This window comes from Lutra lutra, chromosome X (assembly GCF_902655055.1).
Source record: "Lutra lutra chromosome X, mLutLut1.2, whole genome shotgun sequence".
NCBI classification, from domain to species: Eukaryota; Metazoa; Chordata; class Mammalia; order Carnivora; family Mustelidae; genus Lutra; species Lutra lutra.
This window is the reverse complement of record NC_062296.1, coordinates 46,157,134-46,178,189: the sequence shown is the minus strand read 5'-3', so window position 1 is coordinate 46,178,189 and position 21,056 is coordinate 46,157,134. Positions and strand designations below refer to the sequence as shown.

Sequence of the window (21,056 nt, the reverse complement as noted above, 5' to 3'; positions counted from 1 at the left end):
TCAAATATCAGCACTATCGTGTAGTTACTAATCTTGCAATGCACTTATTTCGCAAGGACATTCAACTTTTCCTACTCAGTGATATTACTTACTGCCTACTCAGTGAAATTACTTACTGGCTTTGATGCATTTAATGAGAAAAATATTGCCATGAGAGCATTCTTCTAGTATTTCATGTAATAAGTAAAAATCTTTCAAATGTTTGGTTATGCATAAATCCTTTCTATACCAGGTTCATTTGGAGAGTCCTAAAAGCCATTTACCTGATAATTGTTGTTGTATATGTAAGTGAACTCAGGAATCTCTAATTCAGCTAACATAGATTACTCCACGTATTTGAGCTATCAAATAGCTATTTGAGCTATCACCAAACATGAGGCTTTTTTTTTTTTTTAAAGATTTTATTCATTTATTTGACAGAGAGAGATCACAAGCAGGCAGAGAGGCAGGCAGAGAGAGGAGGAAGCAGGCTCCCTGCTGAGCAGAGAGCCCGATGCGGGGCTCGATCCCAGGACTCTGAGATCATGACCTGAGCCGAAGGCAGTGGCTTAACCCACTGAGCCACCCAGGTGCCCCAAACATGAGGCTTTTTACACCTTCAGCCAAGGAAGTACTGAAGTACATGGTGTAGATGTTTTTTTCACTTAGCATCTTACATACAAAATCCAAAGTCATACTGAATTCAGGATAATACATGCATCAAAAAGTTGGTGTAATTAACAAAGTCAACAGCAGAGGTTAACACGAATAAACTGTATTTGAAAGATCCTTTCTTTAATAGCATCATAAGCATCCTAAATAAATATAATGAAAGACCCAAAGCTCGAAGATAAAAGTGCCAATGGAGCCAAAGAGCTAGCTAATCTTCAGACATCCTAAGAGTTCATTTGACAGGACCAGTCTTCCCTTGGGTCTGGTGACACCCCAAGTTCTCTTGGCAGGAGTAAAAAGGCCCTAATACCAATTACAAATATAAACATAGATTAGAGATGAAAGTAGTAGGCATAATCAATATCTGGACACTCAAAGATGACCTAAATTAATTCTGTGATCAGTTATTCATGAACTGTAATTTCAGCCTACTATAAAGTTGACTTCCAAGTGACAGCCAGATTTTACTTTCATATTATCTCTGAAAGAAAAATTATTTAAGAAATTGTAAAGCATCTGACTTAAATAGTAACATAACACTTAAGGTTAAATAAATGAAAAGTGATCAGGCTTAGTTTCATTACAAAAGAAATAAACAAACCGACAACAAAGGTTTCAAATGTACTTTATTTCTTCAATCATGCCATATTTTAATGGGTGCAGAGTGTTTTTACTTGGCATCAGTTATGAGTTGGTTTTGAAACAATTCAGTATTACACCAACTGGGATGATTACTGATCTCTCCATTCCTTTGGGGTGACTCTGCCAACAGGGGACAGGTTCCATTCTATTCCAATTTGTGTTGCTGTCTGTAAGAATTAAAATGCTATTAGTTATAAATGTTTAAACTAGAGTCTACTCTCCCTTGGAGACTATTTCTTAAAAGTGACAAAGGTATTCTACTCTACAGGTTAAAAACACACAGAAATTCAGCTGGGATATAGTGCCTCCTCCATGTAGGCCAAAGCTAATTGCTGTCCTAATTCTCTAGACCAATACTGTTTAACAGAACTTCCTGAGATGCAAGAAATGTCTAGATCTTCACTGTCTAACACAAGAGCCAAATATTGCTACTGAGCAACTGAAATGCGGCCAGTATGACTGAACAATTCAATTTTTAATTTCATTAATTCCAATTTTTACTTCACATTTCTCTTATTACCTCCTCAAACACTGCTTCACTCCACCACAATTACCTAAATACTGCAAAAAAACACTTTTATAATATCCTTTCATCAAGGAACACAACTTCCAAAAGTGCCCCTGACCACACATTTGTTCAACATCTAATCACTCTTTTAAATACATACACCTATTTTACCTGTGTATTTAAGGAAGGTTAAAACAACAATGAAAAGCCCCATGAATAAATATTTATGTTTATTAAGGCAAGATTAATAGATATCTCTAAGAGCAACTAATATATTTATCCTACTTTTTTTTTTAAAAGATTTTATTTATTTATTTGTCAGAGAGAGAGAGGGAGAGAGAGCGAGCACAGGCAGACAGAATGGCAGGCAGAGGGAGAAGCAGGCTCTCCGACGAGCAAGGAGCCCGATGTGGGACTCGATCCCAGGACGCTGGGATCATGACCCGAGCCGAAGGCAGCTGCCCAACCAACTGAGCCACCCAGGCGTCCCTATTTATCCTACTTTTAACCAGTAAGTACATCAACTGGTAAGAAAACTGTTAAATGTTAAGATGTAAAAAACTAAAAAAATGAAAGCAAGTCATTGTACGTCTCATCCATCAGAAATTTACTCAGTTCTGCGGGCAGAATTTTAGAAAAGACACCAATTAAGTGAAAGAAGGTGACCCAAGATGGTGAAAACCCTGGAAATTATGTAACAAAAAGTGATTAACAGAACTAAGGATGTTTAATTTGAAAGAGAAGATCCAGGAAAGTAGTATCTAATTTTCTAGTATCTTTGGTTTCTAGTATCTAATGGATGATACATGGAAATGGAATCAGAATTTCTTGTTGAAAGAAAATGATGGTTAGTGCTTCTGGCTGGCTCAAATGGCGGAGCTTGTAACTCCTGATTTCAGGTTGTGAGTTCAAACTCCATGCTGGGTGTACAGATTACTTAAAAAAAAAAAAAAAATGAATGCTTAATGCTATGGAAGAAATTCCTGCACTGGGTAGGTAATCACATCAGAAAATCTCTGAAGTCCCTCCCAACTAGAAATGTATACTAGTCTGTGAAAGCATTTTGAATACATAAAATAAACAGGAATGAAAAATATCTAATATAGAATATTATCAATCAACAGTACTTACATATGCCCACACAGCAATACAGAAAGTGGCTCCACTAGCTAATATGGCATTACCATATTTGTCATGGAAATCAGGTGTCCTTTTCTGGTGGCTCTGCCTTGCCACTGTTTGTGGGATGCTTTGAACTAAAAAAAAAAAAAGGAAATACAGAAGCATATCTATCAATTATAAGGAAAAGAACATGTAATTGATACTGCAAATCAGGAAAGCAACAGGATGTTAAATTTATAATACTCTGAGGTTCAAGACAATGTTAAAACATACTGTAGCTAGGGACGCCTGGGTGGCTCAGTTGGTTAAGCCGCTGCCTTCGGCTCAGGTCATGATCCCGGAGTCCTGGGATCGAGTCCCGCATCGGGCTCCTTGTTCTGTGGGGAGCCTGCTTCTCCCTCTGCCTGCCGCTCTGTCTGCCTGTGCTCATTCTCTCTCTCTGACAAATAAATAAATAAAAATCTTTAAAAAAAAAAACATACTGTAGCTAAAAGCAAAGTAGTATACTTTAAATGCATCAAAAATAATATAATTTGACACATGTATAGATATGTGAGAAACAAATGTATCAAAATACTTGTATCTATGCAATGCAGTGTGTGTATCATACAATTCTTCCAAATTTTCTCTATGTCTGAAAATTTTTGTAATAAAATCTTGGGGGATAAAACAGAAAAGGTGACGTCAGTAACACTCACTATAAACCTCTGTAACTTGGGCTCTTATTCATTAATTTGAATATTTAGGACTTAAATTTTCACTAGTTTACTCTGCAGTGCTCAGCAACTTACAACATAAAAGGGTAAACTCAAAAGAATTTCAAATTAAAGCATACTAAATGTTTATCACCATAAAATTGCAAAAAAAAAAAACAAAAACAAAAAAAAAAAAACCTCCAAAAACTAGAGTAATGCTGATTTAAAAAAAAAATTACTAATGAGGGTGCCTGGGTGGCTCAGGCGGCTAAGTGTCTGCCTTCAACTCAGATTAGGGTTCTATGATCCTGGGATCCAGTCCCAAGTCAGGCTCCCTGCTCAGCAGGGATTCTGCTTCTCCCTTTGCCCCTCCCCCCCTTTTCTATCTCTCTCTCTCATGCTCTCCCAAATAAATAAAATCTTCAAAAAATAATTACTGATGGGGCACCTGGGTGGCTCAGTGGGTTAAAGCCTCTGCCTTCGGCTCAGGTCATGATCCCCGGGTCCTGGGATCGAGCCCCGCGTCAGGCTCTCTGCTAGCCTGCTTCCCTTCCTCTCTCTGCCTGCCTCTCTGCCTACTTGTGAGCTCTGTCTGTCAAATAAATAAATAAAATCTTAAAAAAAAACATTAAAAAATAATTACTGCTGAATACAACACTATGCTAAAAGAAATAGGGTACATGAAAATGTGTAAGACACAGACCCTGTCTTCAAGTAACCTCCAATCTAGAGGAGGATATGAGACATCTGTACACAAATCACTGTAATACAAAAAAAGTAGAATATTAGCTAAGTACTCTGAACACCAAGTAGGATTTGGTTATGTAGATGTAGGAAGGGGAAATCTGGGAAAAAAAAAAAAAGGTGGAGAAAAAAGCCCAGTGTACTACAAAACCAATTATGTTTGAAGGACAAGGTATATACACAAGTAATAGGGATAAAACCAGAAAGGATCGGGGCGCCTGGGTGGCTCAGTGGGTTAAAGCCTCTGCCTTCGGCTCAGGTCATGATCCCAGAGTCCTGGGATTGAGCCCCACATCGGGCTCTCTGCTCCGCAGGGAGCCTGCTTCCTCCCCTCTCTTTCTCTGCCTGCCTCTCTGCCTACTTGTGATCTCTCTCTCTCTCTGTCAAATAAATAAAATCTTTTAAAAAAAAAAAAAAAACAGAAAGGATAATGAAGGGCCACTTTTTTGGTTGAGGCAAAGGTTTTTGAGCAGAATGACATTAAAACTTTGCTTTACTATTATTTTAATAGAATGATTTTTCAAACTGCCTCTTGGGCTCTCAGGAGAGCTTGGCAAAGAGCCAAGACTGCAAAAATTCGTATTTCAAAAGATTCTTTTTTCCTTCCTAAGTAACAGATTCTTATTATATTTTTTAAGACTTTATTTGAGAGAGAGAAGGCGCGGTGGCCAGGGGTGAGGGTGGGGGTGAGACAGAGAAGAGTAGCAGACTCCCCACCGAGTAAGGAACAGGACTGGAGGCTCCATCCCAGGGCGCTGAGATCATGACCTCCGCCGAAGGCAAACACTTAACTCACTGAGCCACCTAGGCGCCCCGAACCTGTTTTAGAGACTCAAATGGTACTTATGTAACGGAAAGCATGTATCTTTTTCTTTTTAAGATTTATTTATTTGAAAGAAAGAGCACTGGGGAGGAGGTGCAGAGGGAGAGAAACAGACTCCTGGCTGAGTCCAAAGGAGTCTAACTTCAGAGGATCCCAGGACCCTTGAGACCACAGCCCTAGCTGAAACCTCAGAATGGAAGCTTAACGGACTGAGCTACCCAGGCGCTCCTGTAATGGAAAGCATAGTTTTTTAAAAAACAGCAAAAGGAAGAAAGACAGACAGACAGAAAGAGCAATGTTGCCCACTCCCTAGCATTTAAGAATATAATGGCTTCTATGTGATACAGTGGATTATTTCAGAATAGTTATTTGACCATTAATGATTTCTTCTCTTAACTGCCTTATAGGTTTTCTTTTCACCTTTAGACACACTTGGGATGAGCAAATTTACAAACATTTCACAATATGTTCTGCTCTAGAGCAGTTAAAAAGTGAGCGTGTGAATTCCACATTGGTTAAAAAAAAATTCCCTTTCCTAAGGTACAAGGCCCTACCTGCTCAAAGGGCAAATAAATTAAAATTACCAAACAATTCTGCAACATCTCATGACCTCAAAATTCAGTTCACCAAAATGGATTTCTTTAGACTTCTCTTCTGTAACAAGAAATGGTTTAGTTACAACTACTGGTATCCTCAAGAATTGTATGAGGTTAACAAATATTTACTAACCCTGTTTTACAAAGCAGGAAAATTAGGTTCAGAGAAAAATTATTTGCCCAAAGGGAAAGAGATAACAGATGTGACTTTTGGAATATTAAAAACCCAGTTGGGCAACTATTTTTTTGGTGACTGTCAAAGCTGCTTGAGTGTTTAGAACACAATCTAGTAATACCACTAATGTCTCTGTAGAAATAAAAACAGGTTTAAGGACGCTAAATGGTAATTGCTTAAGGTCACTTTCAATGTAAAACTGCTCACGTTACTCAAGGTCACCTTCACTGCAAATCCAGTACGGAAATGAATTTCCTCTTTCCAATCTAGTGCATTCTCAATACAGAAGGCTGGTCCCAAAATTCCCTTTTACCTGCCAAACTCTTAGATAAGAAAAAAATTACAACTGTTTTCGAATAAGCTAATACTCATTTAATAACGAACAAACAACATAAAAGCAGCAGGGCCACCACCTGGGTCGTCTCCTTGCAATGAAAGAGCTAGATTTCCAGTTTCCTTCCGTTAGTTACAGGAATTGGAGAGGAAGTTCACTGGGGGTAAATATACTCTCAAAACTAAAATTTATGAAATTACTGAAGGAATGAATAGCGTCCACGAAGAACCTCCTTCCCTGAAATCGTAGGTAAGTGAACGTAAAATGCAAAAACAAAAAACAGGGCTATGCTACGACTCTGGTGACAGAAAGTGATCTGGGAACCAAAACAGAAACACGGGGTGATTAAGTTAATGCTAAGGACAGCTTCCCAACTACTCAGGGCGAGGCGGGAGACTGCGCATTTAGAATTAGAAAGTCGGGATGCAGGTGGAGGGAAAGGGCACGAGAAACATGTAAGACAAACGTGTAAAAGGCGGTTGGAAATTATTTGCTCACAATTTTTGCTTACCTCGGAGACGACTTAGAGCGGTTCTGGCCATAGGAAACATCCTGAAGCTGAAAACAGAACCGAGCAACTACAGCTGCCGCTTTGCTACAACTTGGTACCAAGTCTCCTTGCAAAGAGCCCTGAAAAACAAAATGGCTTTCAGCTGGGCTCTTTAATGAGATTTAATGAAATATCGCGAGACCTCTTAAAAAAAAAACAAAGCTCCAGCCTATAGAAATTGTAATCCTCTTTACAGACAGGAAAGATAAAGGCTTTTTGGGAAATGTAGTTTCACGCTTTGTAAGCGAGGTATGTCGGTATTTACTGAAGAACCTTGCAGCTAGGTTTAGGGTTGCACAGGAGACAGCCGATCCACTGATCTTAGACGGAATCATCAAAGACAGTAGCTTCAAGTTGGTGTTTTAGAGGTCTGAACTTGTGTCTCGCTCCACACTACCAGTTCTTTTGAGTCCCCCGAAGTTCCTTCGCTTCTCTAATTTTTTGTCTACTACTGTATACTAATTTGTTTAACTTTTAATTTTGAGATTTAGAGAAAAGTTGCGAGAATAGTAAAATAAAATCGTAATTATGTGGGTAAATACGTGATAAAGCAAATGCAATGAATCGATTTTAGGATCTTGATGGTGGTGTTCAGAGTACAATTATTTCACTTTTTCTGTATGTTTGGATATTTTCATTATAAAATATTGGTGGTGGAGGGAGAACACCTAAACACCTGTTGCCAAGGTTCACCATTTGGATAATATTTTGCCACACGTGTTCTCTCTTTCTCTCTGTCTATGGGGGGTATGGGGGGGCAGTTCTGAACCATTTGAGAGTAACTTGCAAACATTATGTGCTTTTTTTAAAAAAGATTTTATTTATTTATTTGAGAGGGAGAGAGGAGAAGGTCAGAGGGAGAAGCAGACTCCCCATGGAGCCGGGAGCCCCACGTGGGGCTCTATCCCGGGACTGCAGGATCATGACCTGAGCGGATGGTGAAGGCAGTGGTTTAACCAACTGAGCCACTCAGGCTCCCACATTATGTACTTTCACCTGTTAATACTTGAGGGTTCATTTCCTGAGAGTAAGATATTCTCTTACATAACCGTAGTACAGTTACCAAATTAAGAAATTTTAATGCTGATACAACACAGCGATTCCAATTTCGTCAACTGTTCCCTTGTCTCTAACCAGAATTCAATCCAAATCCCCATATTGAATTTAGTTGTCATGTAACTTTAGCCTCCTTCAGAATTGAGTAGTTCCACAAAATTTCTTAGTCTTTGGTGGCATTATTTTTTTTCCTCACTACAGATAACCTTTATTCTCTCAGTTTTATCTATGAAAGAAGTGAGGTGCAGAATCCTTAAATGACTAGTAGAAGATCAAGATCAGTTCCTTGTGGGGCGCCTGGGTGGCTCAGTGGGTTGAGCCGCTGCCTTCGGCTCGGGTCATGGTCTCAGAGTCCTGGGATCGAGCCGCCCCGCATCGGGCTCTCTGCTCAGCAGGGAGCCTGCTTCCTCCTCTCTCTCTGCCTGCTTGTGACCTCTCTGTCAAATAAATAGGTAAAATCTTTAAAAAAAAAAAAAAAAAAAAAAAGATCAGTTCCTTGTAAGTGGAAGAACTGGTAATGGACCTCTTGACTTGTGCTCGCTTCGGCAGCACATATACTAAAATTGGACCTCTTGACTCCACAGCTCTGTGCTCTGTAATATTTTTGAAGTGTATAGACCAGTTATTTTATAAAAGTTCCCACAAATTGTGTGTGCTTGATATTTTCTCATAATTAAATTCAGTTTATGCACTTACGGCATCTTATGAGGAAGCATGCAATGTCCCATTATTGTCTCATTATTGCCAAATTTAATCCTTTGGTCCAAAGAGTGGCTTACAAGTTCCTAAAGTTACTGTTTTTTCCCTTTGTAATAAAATAAGTAATGTCTGTCAAATAAATAAATAAAATCTTTAAAAAAAATAAGTAATGTGAAAAATACATAAAGACTATATGAATATCCTGTTTTTCATAAAAATTTCACCCACTAGTTTTTGTATCCACTGTTGATTTTTGCCTAAATCAATTAATTATTAGTTTGAAAGTTTGGTGATTTTCTAATTCTCTCATTATTCTATATTTAATAGTGGTTGTTCTACTGTAGGGAGGAATTTTATCCCCTCTCCAATTTATTTGTTCATTATCATATGGACATGTGGATTTGGTAATTATAATCCATTACTTTCATGATTTATTTTAGTAATCAGTAGTCCCAGATGTGATCAGTAGGATTCCCTTCAAGCTGTCTCATGCGTATTTTTTTATATGACTTCATTTTTTTTTTTTGAGCACGTGTTTATTTTCTGACATAAGATGTTCAGGGTGCATCTTGTACTTTTCCCTGCATCCGCACTGGAACCAGCCATTCCTGGAAGAAGCCCTAATTTCTTTTAGAGATGGCATTTAGCAATATATATTCAGTCCCAGGTGTGCTCATTGATATTAGAGTGTCATTGCTTCTAGTCCTTTCAGCAAATAGAGCTAGGAATATATGTTATGAAAGATAAATTTATACTAACACCTCCAATTATAGTCCAAACTCCAAAAGTTCTTTTCTACTTTCCCTCATTTCATATTTGTATCTCCTTTCTTCCATAGTGAGAATCCTTGCTTTCAATAATATCAGTGTTTATGCATATTATATTATACAAAATAAATTTTCAGAATTGTTATACTCATATTACCATGAAAAACAAACCTACTGGGACGCCTGGGTGGCTCAGTTGGTTAAGCAGCTGCCTTCGGCTCAGGTCATGATCCCAGTGTCCTGGGATCGAGTCCCACATCGGGCTCCTGGCTCATCAGGGAGCCTGCTTCTCCCTCTGCCTCTGCCTGCCATTCTGTCTGCCTGTGCTTGCTCTCCCTCCCTCTCTCTCTCTGACAAATAAAAAAAAAAACCTACTTAGTAGAATTTCAGATTTGCTTGTACTTTTTTTTCTTTAGACTAATGGGATATAGTCAAAGTGGTGTGTTCATAAATCGTTCAGATTAGTTTCTTTCTTTAGTGTGGTTGTTTTTCATTTGAAATAGTGTCAAGCTTCCTTTTTCCATTTATATTCAATTACAGTTCTACCACGTTCTTACTGATGTGATTTAAATTTTTCTCTAATTTTATTTTTTAAATTTTTATCTATTTTTTAAGTAAGCTCTACACCTAATGTGGGGCTCAAACTCACAACCCTGAGATCAAAAGTTGCATGCTCTACCAACTAAGCAAGACAGGTTTCCTAATTATTTTAAAAATTGTGGTAAAATATATGTAACATAGTATTTACCATCAATAATTATGTGTACAGTCTAGTAGCATTAAGTACATCCACATTTTTGTACAATCATCACCACTATTCATCTTGAGAATTTTTTTCATCTTGAAAAACCAGATGATTAGGTTTTATATTTGGATTATTTTAGAAGTGTTTACATTGTTACAAAAGTCAAAACTATAAAAACTTGTATACTTAGAGAAGTATCATTCCCTCCCATAACTGTTCCACTGCATTTCCTTCACCTCCCATAGATAACCAATTTCATTAGTTTCTGGCTTAACTTTTTCCGTGTTTCCTTTTGCAAAAATGGACAAATATGTGTGTATTTTCTTATTTCCTATTCTATTTTACACAAATGTAGCATAACATGTATATTCTTTTGTACTTTGGTTTTTTTCACTTAACAATAGATCTTGAAAACCCATATCATTTAAACAACACTTCCTCATTCCTTTTTTTATAGCTGTGAAATACTCCATGGTGTTTACATATATTGGAGGAGGTAATAAAGAGGACTTGACTGCCAGTTGACCTGTGAGCTGGACCCAGGCAATCATATATTCCTCACCCAAACCCCATTCTGGGAATGTACACTCTGCCTGCTTTTCCCAAGTGGGAGCTATTCCAACCACACAGCCTTGAGAAAGTAAGTTATTGTTGAGACCACCTGGACAGCACACATGACTGAACCCAGTTAAGGCCTCTATACAAACTTTTGAGATTCTGGTGGGCAGTTAGGAATTTGTACTCGTTTTGCTGCTCTCCAAAACAAGCCTCCTGAGTTCCTTGCTTATTAAAAACACAACCTAAGTGTCCATAGATAGATAAATGGGTAAAGTGTGGAATATTACTTAGCCATAAAAAGAATAAAATCTTGCCACTTGTGACAACATGGATGGACCTAGAGGGTATATACTAAGTAAAATAAGTCAGATAGAGAAAGACAAATACCATGTGATTTCACTTATATGTGGAATCTAAAAAAAGCCAAAATAAATTAACAAGCAAAAAACAGAAACACCCATAAATACAAGGTGGTGGTTGCCAGATGGAGGGAGGATGGGTGAAATAGGTAAAAAGGATTAAGAGGTACAACCTTCCAGTTGTAAAATAAGTAAGTCGTAGAGATAAGCAGGACAGCATAGGGAATTCAGTCAGTAATATTTTTATAATGTGGTATGGTGACAGATGGTGATCACACTCATGGTGGTGAGCAGTGCATAATGTATAGAATTGTAAAATCACTATGTTGTACGCTTGAAACTAATATAACATTGTATGTCAACTATACTTCAAGAAGAAAAACAAAATAAAAATTTTAGGGGCTCCTGGATTGTTTAATCAGTTAAGCATCTGACTTTGGCTCAGGTCATGATCTCAGACTCCTGGGATTGAACCCCAGGTCAGACTCTGCATTCAGTGGGGAGTCAGCTTCTTTCTCTCCTTCTGCCCCTACCCCGCTGATGCTCACACACTCACTCTCTCTCTCTCAAATAAATAAATAAAATCTTTAAAAATAAAAAAAATAAAAATTTTTAAAAATCTGTCTTTAAAAACCTAAGTGGTCTGCCTCAGTCTCTCCTTGGTCTCTCCTTGCTGTGTAGATACAGGGGCCAATGTGTAAAACAATAATGTACCATAGTATATGTCAGTCTCTTGCATTTGAAACTGTATTTGAACCTCCAAAGATACTCAAATATCCAAATTTGGGTATTTCTGAGAATATTTCAATCATAAATAGTGCTAAAATGAATAATTTTATGCACATATATTCTTATTGTTTGGAGTAGATTCCTAGAAGTGGGATTGTTGGATCAGAGGATAAATATGTATGTAGTTTTGCTAGATATTGTCAGGTTACCCTCCATATATATGCCAGTTTGCATTTCCACAAGCATTGTATAAGGGTGCATGTTTCCCCACAGCCTTGATGATGGCATGTATTGAATTTTTGCCAACATGATAGGTGAGATTTCCCTGTTCTTTAGAAATTTACTTTAATTTTTATTCATTCAATTTACACGCAGTAAAATTCATTCTTTTTTGTTGTACTGGTCTGTGAGTTTTGACAAGTGCCTAGTATAACCACCCCAACAATAAAGGACATAACAGTTCCATCAACACAAAACTTTTCTTGTGTGGCTCCTTTGTAACCAACCTCTTTCCCCACATCCAGCCCCAGAGAGCCACTGATCTATTCTCTGTCCCTTTGAGTTTGTCTTTTCCAGAATGTCATATAAATAGAATCAAACAGCATGTCTCCATATACTTCTATTTTGTATTATTATTATTATTATGAGTATCTGTAAATGTCTTAAAACGTTTTTCATATCTCCAGATCACATATCTTCACTTCAGAACCAGCTATTTTCCCTTCCATACACATATCCTTGTCTCTCCAACATAATGAAATTCTTATTCTCTGTGCTTTTGTGCATGTGTTTCCCAGCAAGACCTAAAAGAATAGTCATTTCGTGTTTCACTCTGTGGAAATAAAACCAAGTTATAGACAACTGATTTTATTTTGTTGGTAATTTTCTTCTTGAGTATATTATTTTAATCTAATTAAATCATCCCAGTTTTACAATCCACTAAAATAAACAAAACCGGACCAAATGAATAGAACCTCATAGGAAAGTTCAACGTAGGATTTTAATTTTTTTACATAGGGGAATTGATGTTTAATGAAAATGGACTATGACAGAAAAAACTAAAAAGACAGAAATGCTTCCTTACAACCTTAGCTTCGTGTTCATCTCCCAAACAAAATAATAAGTCAGCATTTGCTGTCTATAACCTGAAATTTAAGTCCTTGTCTTAAAGTAATAAATTAGTAAGTTTAATTTTTAAAATGTCATGAAAAAACAACTTTGAAAAAATCACTTGATGTCTGCTCTGTGCACCGCATATGGCACAGTTCCTGGGACACAAGATATTCAACAAACTCTTGCTCATTTACTTTACTTTTAAAAATCTTCAGTGATATTAAGTGTATTTCTGCTTTCCTGCTTTTACTTTTTTCATCTTGATTTGAAAAACTTTAGAGGCAGAACGAGGGAATAAGATAGCTAACAATCACGTGGCTAGGTCCGAATTTTCTAGAATATTACACAAACAGGGCGGATTTCAGGACCTCTAAATGAATGGGGAACAGACTGTTTTAACAACCTGAAGCCATTTTAGACTAAGGGAAGAAAACCCCCACCCCCCCCCCCCCAGCAAAAAAACCCCGCAACACCTCACAACTGCGCATGCGCCTGGGCAGACGCTTTAAATGCTTCATCTTTCCGTAAATGAAAGGGGCAGTTAATCAGCTTTAGAGGACCAATGAAAAACCACCAGATTATCCTTTTTCTATTGGCTAACGGAGACCAATTAGAAGTGAACCGTGTTTTAGCGAGCGCCTAGGCGTAGAGCGTCGTGACGTACTGCGAAGGGTCGCTCAGCAGGGCTGAGCTGGACCAATGGGGCGGAACAGGGGGCTGGTTTGCCTGTTCTCACGCCCTGCACTCAGACCCAGCCCGAGAAAACTTTCGTTGCTCCGAGGAAGAGAGAGAGAGAGGAGCGAACATGGCAGCGCGGTGGTGGCTGTGGTGTGTCTCCGCAAACGTGGCGGTGGCGCTGCTGCTCAGTTACGGGGTTACCTCAGCCTCTGCCCAAAGAAAGAAGGAGGTGAGGACACTCTTTGCAGCAACAGGGGCTTTTCCCAAATAATGGGGCTTGAGAGGGTTTGTACTCCTTCCCATCCCCTTTCTCCATTCGTTCTGTCTTTTGGTGGCTCCAGTTTCACTTTAAGAGTTTTGAGGTTCGCGAGAGAAGAAAACTGTAACTCCTTGTTTTCTATGGATGTAGAGCCTGAGAGGGGTGGGGTAGATGACAACCTGGCTTCTATAGGCGTGTGCGTGTACAACGCGGAGAGTTTTCACACTACTTTGAGTATGGGCCCCATCAGGTGGTAGGGGAAGTTTGACTCTAGTTCCGGGGGTAGAATTTCTTGAATCTGTTTGCTGTCAGTAGGTGTAACTCCCTTATAGATGTATAAGCTATATTTGTATCATTTTCGCTTCAGGAATGTGAGAATTAAACTGAAAAGCTAAACTATGCCAGGTTTATGATATTGTCCAAATAAGTGATTCAAAGCAATTTACTGGGATGAAAGCTCTTAAACCATTTTCAATCATTTACCAATATCAAACATGCCAAGCACTGTTGTAGAAGCTTGGTATGCTTAGGTGAACAATACCGAGATTCTCTCTTTGTGGAATTTACTGATTGTGGCAAGTAGAGGAGATAGAGTATTCTTTCCTTACCATTAACCAATCCAAGCAAATAAATTTCAACATTGTGTTTTGAAACATTTATGACTAAGGGCCATATGCTCTTAGAGCTTTTAGGATTACTCACAATTATTTGTATTATTTATTCTCCCTGATTTTATGGATGAAGAAAACCGAGTCCTAAGCTTACACAGTTACTTGTTGCAGAACAAGAACTAAAACCCTAGGTCAGTCTTATGCTAGTTCCTGTACATTTTGTGCTGCTTCTAGTACACCACACTTGTACACACACTTTTAAAATATCATTTAGATATTTCAGGAGCTTATCAAGCTGAATTTATTTATTTTTTTAAAGATTTTATTTATTTATTTGTCAGAGAGAGAGAGGGAGAGAGAGCAAGCACGGGCAGACAGAATGGCAGGCAGAGGCAGAGGGAGAAGCAGGCTCCCCGATCCCAGGACGCGGGGATCATGACCTGAGCCGAAGGCAGCTGCTTAACCAACTGAGCCACCCAGGCGTCCCTATCAAGCTGAATTTAAAGGAACCCATCTTTTCTGTTTCTGAATATTTGAACTATTTGATAAGAAAAAAATAAGCCAGTAAATTAAAATTAATTACTTATTAGGTTGGCAGAAAGTAAAATAAAAACATACAGTTATCAAAGGTATAGCAAACAGGCTTTTTTTCAGAGGATTCCAAGATGTTTTTACATGTATAACAAGATATGAAGCAGTACTTTAAATTTTAGATGGATTTTATGCAAAAACACAAAACCACCCATATATAAATGTATATGTTTGTATAGAGCGATTTTTATAAAGATATACAGTAGTCTTTTTTTTTTAAGATTTTATTTATTTATTTGACAGAGAGAGATCACAAGTAGACAGAGAGGCAGGCAGAGAGAGGGGGGGAAGCAGGCTCCCTGCTGAGCAGAGAGCTTGACAGAGAGAGATCACAAGTAGACAGAGAGGCAGGCAGAGAGAGGGAGGGAAGCAGGCTCCCTGCTGAGCAGAGAGCCGGATGTGGGACTGGATCCCAGGACCCTGAGATCATGACCTGAGCCGAAGCCAGCGGCTTAACCCAGTGAGCCACCCAGGCGCCCCAGATACACTGTAGTCTTAAGAGTGGCTTTCTCTGGGTAGTTGGGATTGTTCATTAGGGGAACACTTCTACTTTTTACTTCATGTACTGGTATTATCTGAATTTCTACAGTAACCACTCTTTATAAATAAGAAAAGTGAAGATTTTTTTTAAAACCTACTGTTTTGTCCAGTTTAATTTTATTTATTCATTTAATCTTTCACTGAAGTAGAAGCAGAAGGGCCTAGCAGGAGATAGATTATTTTAAAAAGGAATCAGCAGTAAATTACATGCTTTAAAATGGTTAACATGGTGGATTTTATGTTATGTAAATTTTATCTCAATAAAATAGTTTAAAAAGGAGTCAGATTCCAACTCCTTTCCCATGGTGCCCACTTTTCAGACCCTTATTGCTCTTACAAATCTATTGCAGTACTGCCTAACTAGTTGTTCTTGAACCCATCCTTCATAGTACTGCCAGAGATGTAACATTAAAATCTGAAAACCTTTTCACCTGTTTTGTAAAGTATGAAAGGGCTTCTGTAGCCTGACCCTTGTCTGTTTCTTCCAGGTTTGTCTCAGTCCAAGCTCCCCTATACAAGTCATACTGAATTACCTGCCTTCCTTGATCCTTCTGTATTCTCTTGCAAGTGTCTGTATTTTGCTGGAGTATTTTCATTCTCTCTTACCCCACCCTCTCATTCACCTACGATTCCTGCTCTTTTTTTAAAAGATTTAATTAATTAGTTAATTCATTTACTTATTTATTTGAGAGAGAGAGCACGCATGTGCACACAGGAGCATGCTTGCAGCAGCACGAGGAGGGGGAGAGGCAGAGGAAGAGAGAAGGGAGAATCAGACTCTCCGTTGAGCAGGGAGCAGGACAAGGGTCTCAGTCCCAGGATCCTGAGATCATGACCTCACATGAAGGCAGATGCTTAACTGACTGAGCCACCCAGGCACCCTGAGGATTCCTACTCTATAAGTCTTAGCTCAAGCATTACCTTCTTCCTCAACCAAGGTTTTCCTGGTCCCCCCAGGTGAACTGAGATGAATTCAGCACATTATATTATCATTGTACATATATCAGTCTTACCCCATTAGACTGTGAGCATCATGAATATACTTTTTTAAAAATACAAATACCTTTAAATCAATTTTTGTTTTTTTTTTTCTGGCACCTAGCAGTGTCAAAAAGGGCCTTGATAAACATGATATTAATTAAATAAATGTGTGTATATAGGTCGGGAATCTGTTCTTTCACTTGCGATTTGTTTAGGTTTTACAACCTGAAATTGGATTTTATCATCGGTAAACAAAGAATTGATAGGATGGTAAACATGGATTAGTTTTTATCCCTTTCCCCTGTAACTGAGGATATTTTAGACTGTTTGAAAAAGATTGCTGTGGGGCACCTAGTTTGCTCAGCCAGTTAAGCGTCCCAACTCTTGGTTTAGGCTCAGGTCATGATGTCAAGGTCCTGGGATCAAACACCACTTCCGCTTCCAGCTTTCTGCTCAGTGAGGAGTCTGCTTTAGGATCCTCTCTCTCCCTCTGCCTCTCTCTCACTTCTCCTACCCTGCTTGCACATATATTTTCTCTCTCTCTCTCTCTCTCTCTAAAAAAATAGCCCCATTGGTTGAGCATCTGCCTTTGGCTCAGGTCATAATCCAGGACAAACACCATGTCGGGCTCCCTGCTCAGTGGGAGAGTCTGCTTCTCCCCTCCACTCTTCTCCTTATGCCACTCCTGCTTTCTCTCTCTCTCTCTCTTTCACTCTTTCCCTCAAATAAGTAAAATCTTTAAAAAAATAAAAAAATCTTCACAAAAGTATACTACTCAGAGACAATTTTAACATATAGGTGTTCTTCTGTAGAGTACTTCATTTGGTCAATTTTTTAAAACATTTTTTTAAAAAAAATCCCAAGTCTATCCACCATAATAGATGTGGCTTTAAATAGTAGGTTGATGCCTGGGCTTATAATCTTAAGTATTCCTTTTAAAAAGATACTTTTCAGGATGCTTGGGTGGCTTAGTTGGCTAAGTGTCTGCCTTCAGCTCACGTGATCTCGGGGTCCTGGGATCGAGTCCCACATCAGACTCCCTGCTCAGCAGGGTGCCTACTTCTCCCTCTGCTTCTCCCGCTGGCTTGTGTTCTCTCTGACAAACAAATAAAAAAAATAAAAAGAAACTTTTCCTAAATTAATACAGTTAAAAATCACTCAAGTTCCTCCTGGTTATCTATTGTTAAATGTAATGCTATCCTACTTACCTAATTATTTATACATATCGTAGTGTTTTCACAGGAACATTGACTTACTCTCTAATATTTATTCAGTGCCTTTTACATGCCAGGCACAATGGTTTATATGCATTATCTATAATCCTCACAATAACCCTGCAGAGTAAGTATTAACCCATTTAGAAAGATGAGGGAAGAGAGATTAACAAGAGAGGTTATTGGGGACTTGCCCAAAGAAGACAGCTCTAGAGACTGAGCTGAGATTCCACCCCTGGTCTGACTCCAAACCCAATGCTCTCTGCTAGGTCACAAAAACTTCTTTTGCAATGACTGTTTTATTTTTTTATGATGAATTATATCCCTCTGTGGTAGAAGGGGAGTTGTTTGTCCTTGCATCTGTTGTCATTTTAGGAAGGCAGCACGATAACAATGAAAAAGCATGGCCTTTGATAAAATGATCCATGTATCTTGATCTACTTCTGGGAATCTGTAATAGAGAAATAAAATGAAATATAGAAAACAGTGAATGCACATAACATACTGAAACCTGATTATAATAATGCTAGGAAGATAGATTTCCGCCCATTTATCAGTTTTTTAAAAAATCTGTAAAACTTTATTTTTTTAATTTTTTAAAAGATTTTATTTATTTATTTATTTGACAGAGATCACAAGTAGGCAGAGAGGCAGGCAGAGAGAGAGAGAGAGAGGGAAGCAGGCTCCCCACCGAGCAGAGAACCCAATGCAGGACTCCATCCCAGGACCCCGAGATCATGACCTGAGACGAAGGCAGCGGCTCAACCCACTGAACCACCCAGGCGCCCAAAAAACTGTAAAATTTTAAAGAACGTATATGGTAATGCGACCCTAGTGATCCTTAACCAGTTACTGAGTCTCATTTTCCTTATCAGTAGAATGCAAAAATGCCTGTTTGCATATTGTGAAAATTAAATGAGGGCTGTAAAGTGAAAATTAAATGCGGGCTGTAATGGATATATAATGCCATCCTTTGCATGTAGAAGACATTAGATGAATATTAGAAAATAAGACTGTGTTCCTCTGCAGTAGTAAAATATTTTTTGGCTGATCTTTTTGTGATGTTTTTATGGATATTCAGAAAATAGAATAATTTTGACAAGACAGCAATTTTGACTGCATATTTTGACAAGGCAGGCTGTTGTTAGAAAAACTTCTACATTTTCTGACATTGCTTTGAAATCTGACAAATGAAATTGCCACATGTTTAAAATCTCTGGTTCTCTTTTTTTGAGATTTTGTTTATTTATTTGACAGAGAGAGACAGTGGGAGAGGGAGAAGCAGGCCTCCCGCTGAGCAGGGAGCCCGATGTGGGGCTCCATCCCAGGACCCTGAATCATGATCTGAGCCAAAGGCAAACGCTTTAAGACTGAGCACCCAGGTGCCCCTAAAATCTCTGTGATTGTTTAGAAAATACCTTATTACTAAGAATCAAAGGCCCAGTAGAAGTTGCAAAACAAATTGAGGTACCCCCTAAAACTAAAACATCAAGGAGAGGGGACAGAATATAGTTTAGCCCTGTCCAGAAAGTAGGTGCACTGAGAATGGAACAGATGACATTTAAGGATTAAAAATTCCCTCGTCTCTGCTCGCTGTCTGTCTCCTTCATTTGTTATCTGCCAGATAATGTTTCCACATTTGCTCAGTGTCACTCTTAATTTAAGGGTGGAGTTGGAAATGTATTGCTTAACCAGGAATCATATTTTACAAATGTCTGAAAACTAGAGGATGATTAAGAAAGCTAAAAATACCAAGAATTTTTATAAATAAACCCTGATGGTGTGGAACACAGTTACAATCAAATAAGTTTGGGGGTGGGGGAAGGGATGTGCATTTTAGAGTAATTCAGACTGATGCTGTTTAGCTTTATTACTTCTGAAATTCAGAAGAAATCTTAATGGCAGGATCAGATTTGAGCTTTAAGTGATTATGGATATGCTATTTTTCATGAGCGATATTCAGGGACAGTAGGAGAATTATAGTTAAGACTTAATCTAGTTTACTAGAGCTAATTTAGATAAATATTGTGCAGGAAGGTAGAGTGAAATCAAACTATTGTGTCATTGCCTTTTCTTGGCCCTCTTAATCCTTTATAGGCCTAAAATGTTCATCATACTTGATTATTGCTAATAGAATTAGAGATGTTAATTGGCTTCCTCTTGGGATTATTTTGTGGTCATACTAATTAATGTTTCAAGAGAACAGAGAGTACAAGCTTACTTAACTTTGCTGGCAGGTATTTTAATTGTGAATAATATTGTTGTTTTGTTTTGTTTGAGTCGAAAATAAATAATGTAGTCCAGGAAGGAAGGAAATTGATTATGAAAGTCCTTCCTTATATATTTAATGTTTTTTCATAGCAAGCCTATATTTTGTTTTGGATAAATATATCTAATGCAAATTGAAAATTGGATGGATATATTTTCTTAAATGTTTAGTAAAGCTGTTAGTAGAAAAGTATTTGCATTGAGTTGTTTCCAAATCAATTGCTATTTTTAGTTGCTGAATAATTCGTTTGATAAACCTCTTACTCTTCTGTACTATAGTCCTTTGTGGTTCTTAATTTTAAAGTATTAAATAATAGAAGGTCATAAAGGGTATGGGCAACATTTTAATCCTTTTCTTTTGAAGGTTATGTCATTGGAAGATAAAGGGATATCTGGGGAGTGCATAGTGTGACTTAGTGAAGATGCTGTAGAAAAACAAAATTTTTATTTCTGAGCCATAGCTTGCAGTACTCAAACAATGGGTTCATGACAAAGAATGAAAGGTATCCTAAGGAAGATGGTTCTTCAGTACTAGAGGTTTACTCCAATCAAGAAAGCTTTCAACTCAAATGTGAAGAAATGAGAAATTCCTTTATAAAACCATATACTAGGGGCACCTGGGTGGCTCAGTGGGTTAAGCCTCTGCCTTCGGCTCAGGTCATGATCTCTGGGTCCTAGGATCAAGCCCCGCATCGGGCTCACTGTTCAGCGGGGAGCCTGCTTCCCCCTCTCTCTCTGCCTGCCTATCTGCCTACTTGTGATTTCTGTCTGTCAAATAAATAAAATCTTTAAAAAAAAAATACATAGAGAAGACAGAGGACTAGTGAAGGAAATGGCTAGGTAGGACTTGTACTCTAAAACACTGATGAATGAAATTGGAGATGACACAAAGAGATGGAAAGATATTCCATGCTCATGCATTAAAAGAACAAAGGTTGTTAAAATGTCCATGCTACCCAAAGAAATCTATAGATCTAATGTAATCTCCATCAGAATAATAACAGCATTTACAACAGAACTAGAATAAACAATCCTAAAATTTGTATGG

At 38.1% G+C, this 21,056-nt stretch overlaps 2 protein-coding genes across 3 annotated transcripts in view; one reads left to right on the top strand and one right to left on the bottom strand.

Annotated features, from left to right (window-relative positions):
- Nucleotides 1-1,260: 1,260 nt before the first annotated feature.
- LOC125091810 (cytochrome c oxidase subunit 7B, mitochondrial) lies at nt 1,261-6,986 on the bottom strand. Its single transcript, XM_047715803.1, has 3 exons — nt 6,802-6,986; nt 2,933-3,057; nt 1,261-1,460 (listed from the first exon to the last, which is right to left on the bottom strand). Exons 1-3 carry the CDS (start codon nt 6,839-6,841, stop codon nt 1,383-1,385), a joined length of 243 nt encoding a protein of 80 aa, XP_047571759.1. The 5' UTR covers nt 6,842-6,986; the 3' UTR covers nt 1,261-1,382.
- Nucleotides 2,129-21,056, top strand: part of MAGT1 (magnesium transporter 1) — an 89,020-nt gene continuing 70,092 nt past the window's right edge. The window contains exons 1-2 of one of the 2 annotated variants that reach the window (XM_047715802.1): nt 2,129-2,141; nt 13,650-13,773. In XM_047715802.1, coding sequence (XP_047571758.1) covers nt 13,672-13,773 — 102 coding nt within the window. In that variant the 5' untranslated portion in view covers nt 2,129-2,141; nt 13,650-13,671. Of the gene's footprint in view, nt 2,142-13,559; nt 13,774-21,056 lie in introns of those variants that run through there. The other variant, XM_047715801.1, reaches the window with a different exon arrangement.